A 2,675-nucleotide genomic window follows, 5' to 3' on the forward strand; every position below is an offset into this window, starting at 1 on the left:
TGGCCCGCCGCCTGGCCCGGGATGAGGGTGGGGACCCCTGCGTCCGAGGGCTCTGGCGATCTCTGCCTGTTCGCGGTCTTGCTGCGCTCGGCGGGCTATCTCTGACTCAGAGCCTCCCCGTCTCTGGGTCCTACGGTCTTTTCCGTCACTTCTCGGACGCGCCCTGGGTGGGGGACCCGCAGGGCTGGAAGGAACGCAGGGCTGGGCCGCGCCTCTCAGCGCTAAGTAGAAACAGACGCGGAAACCGACGCCCGGGGCGCGATCCGGGCCCTCTCCTTCCTGCCCCGCGAGCGCACGCCCCCAGGGGAGGGAGGAAGTGGGAAGTCACCCCTGTCCCCGCCAAGAAGGGCTCTCGCAGGCTCCACCCTTGCCACCGCAGAGGCCCGGGGCTGAAAGCCGGCAGCCAGGCCCAGGCCCTGCTGACCTAAGCCGCAACCCCTGACCCTCGGCCCCGCCCTCCAGCCCTACCCAGCCCTCAGGAGCAAGACTCCAGGCCGCACCCGCAAGTGCCCCGGGGACCAGCGACCCCGCGCTTTGTTTGGTTGTATTGGCTCTGGAGATTGGAGATGTCCCCCTCGTGGCGGTGCTGAGACCTTAGGGTGGGCTGCCAGGCTGGGCGGATACAGCCCAAGTGCACAGGACCTTGGGCAGAGCTGGCTGCAAGAGGCGGGTACGCCAGTGGTGGGCGGGCACCGCGTCCTGCAGCGTCTCACCGGGGCCTGTCTGTGCGTCTGCAGCCGAGAGGGTGACCTCTCTGGGCAAGGACTGGCATCGGCCTTGCCTGAAGTGCGAGAAATGTGGGAAGACGCTGACCTCTGGGGGCCACGCTGAGGTAGGTGGGACCTACCCTGGTGGCAGGGGCCAGGGGTGATGGCACCCTCTCACGGCCCTTCTCCTTGCAGCACGAAGGCAAACCCTACTGCAACCACCCCTGCTATGCAGCCATGTTTGGGCCTAAAGGTATGCTCCCTTCGTCCCCGCCCCACCCCACTGCCTCATCCACCCCAACCTGTTGACTTTTTCCACCTTCTCTGCAGGCTTTGGGCGGGGTGGAGCCGAGAGCCACACTTTCAAGTAAACCTGGTAGGTAGGACCCCACCCTCTATCCTGCCCCCTGGTTCCACCCTCAGGATGGGGATGCCCCCTCCCAGGGAGGCCTGACCACTCGTGGGGCCCAAAGGGAGGCCGTGGACGCTGCACTCACGTTTATGCCTGTCTCTCTTTGCACAGGTGGTGGAGACCCCATCCTTGGCTGCTTGCTGGGCCACTGTCCAGGCAAATGCCAGGACTTGCCCCCAGATGCCCAGAGCTCCCTTGTAACCCCTAATGCCCTCAATAAACCGTAACACTTGGAAAACCTGTGTGTGCGTGCACGTGTGTGCGTGCACGTGTGTGCTGGGGCATGCCAAGGGAGCTGCAGCGGGGCTCTGGCTGCAGGTTGTCACCGGCGCCTGCCCTTCTGCTGCCTATTGCCCTCGCCAGGGGGCTGTTCCAGGGTCTCATAGGCCAGGGCTCCCTGTGCAGGGTGAGTCCAGGCCACCGTAGACAGCCCGCACCCAGCCCTGGCACTCTGAGTTCACCTCTGCAACTCCCAGACCCTCAGAAGTGCCCCTGAGCCCTCCTGGCCTTATGGGAGTGGGGAGAGCGGCTCTGCAGGACCCCAGCCAAAGGCTCAGCAGGCTGAGAGGCCTGGAGGCGGGTGGGACTGGCCTCCGGTCAGCGGGTGAATCAGCTCATACTGGCTCCCTTTCTGAGAGGTACTGGGGGAGTCGTGGGGACTCCTGGCCTTCCTCCTTTCCACCCCCCCAACCCTGTCCTCATTCCTCACCCCTCCAGGCCAGGCCCAGCTTCTGCAGGGGCCTGATGAGGCACCACTGCCCCACGTGCGTCCTCATCTGCCATCTACCCTGAGCCCAGGGACTTACCCAGTGGCCTGGCGTCCAGTGGGGAACTTGAGTACTGGCCGTGCACAGGGGCTGGGGGGCCTTCTGGAAACCCTTGCTAACCTCAGCCAGCCGCTGCTGACTGGCCACCTTCAGAGACCCCCTTCCCCACACTGGCCACTTAGATTCCGGCCTTGGTAGAAGGCCATCCCTCCAGATACGCACTGACTTAGGGCTGTGGTGGGTGTGCTGCAGGCTCAGCTGACAGGTGCTGTGGGGGCAGTCTAGGGCGGCCCGCAGGGTGGGGTGTGTGGGGGTGATTGGGGGATTCCTGGAATTCCAAGAGCTGGGAGCCACAGCACTTTTGATGGGATGGGGGCAGGGGAGGAGAGGGTGCTGGGGGTGCTGAGGTGAGGCTGGTTTCTGGTTGGACGGTGGTGGGTGGAGCTGAGGGAATTGAGATCTTTGAGACTCAGCGACACCTGGTGCAGAGAAAAATCCGCAAGCTCGGGGGTTGGGAGAGCGCTGAACAAGGCCGCAGAGGTGCTCCGCCATCTCCCCCACGCTTCCTGCCAAGTTCCTGTGGCGCCGCGGTTCCCCACCCCCTGCTCCCATCCCCCTGGCTCCCGCCGCCCTGTAGCTCGGCAGGTGCAGTAGGTGCTCCGAGGAGGCGGCCCCTTAGCTTCAAGGAAGCCGTGTGGGCGGGGTGAGGAGCGTAGCCTTCCTACTGGCGCCATGAAGGAGGTCGCGGTGCGCCGGAGGGAAGGAGGCTGCGGGCGGGGAAGGACGGGG

The 2,675-nt window shown here is 65.3% G+C and overlaps 1 protein-coding gene across 1 annotated transcript in view; it reads left to right on the forward strand.

The window, feature by feature from the left end:
* The window catches only part of LOC105541762, a 4,568-nt gene extending 3,209 nt beyond the window's left edge, over positions 1 to 1,359 (forward strand). The window contains exons 5-9 of the mRNA XM_011982926.1: positions 463 to 506; positions 599 to 832; positions 903 to 960; positions 1,038 to 1,083; positions 1,231 to 1,359. Coding sequence (XP_011838316.1) covers positions 463 to 506; positions 599 to 832; positions 903 to 960; positions 1,038 to 1,078 — 377 coding nt within the window. The 3' untranslated portion in view covers positions 1,079 to 1,083; positions 1,231 to 1,359. The remainder of the gene's footprint in view (positions 1 to 462; positions 507 to 598; positions 833 to 902; positions 961 to 1,037; positions 1,084 to 1,230) is intronic.
* The last annotated feature ends 1,316 nt before the right edge of the window (positions 1,360 to 2,675 follow it).

Source organism: Mandrillus leucophaeus, unplaced genomic scaffold, assembly GCF_000951045.1.
Source record: "Mandrillus leucophaeus isolate KB7577 unplaced genomic scaffold, Mleu.le_1.0 Scaffold244, whole genome shotgun sequence".
Taxonomy (NCBI): Eukaryota; Metazoa; Chordata; class Mammalia; order Primates; family Cercopithecidae; genus Mandrillus; species Mandrillus leucophaeus.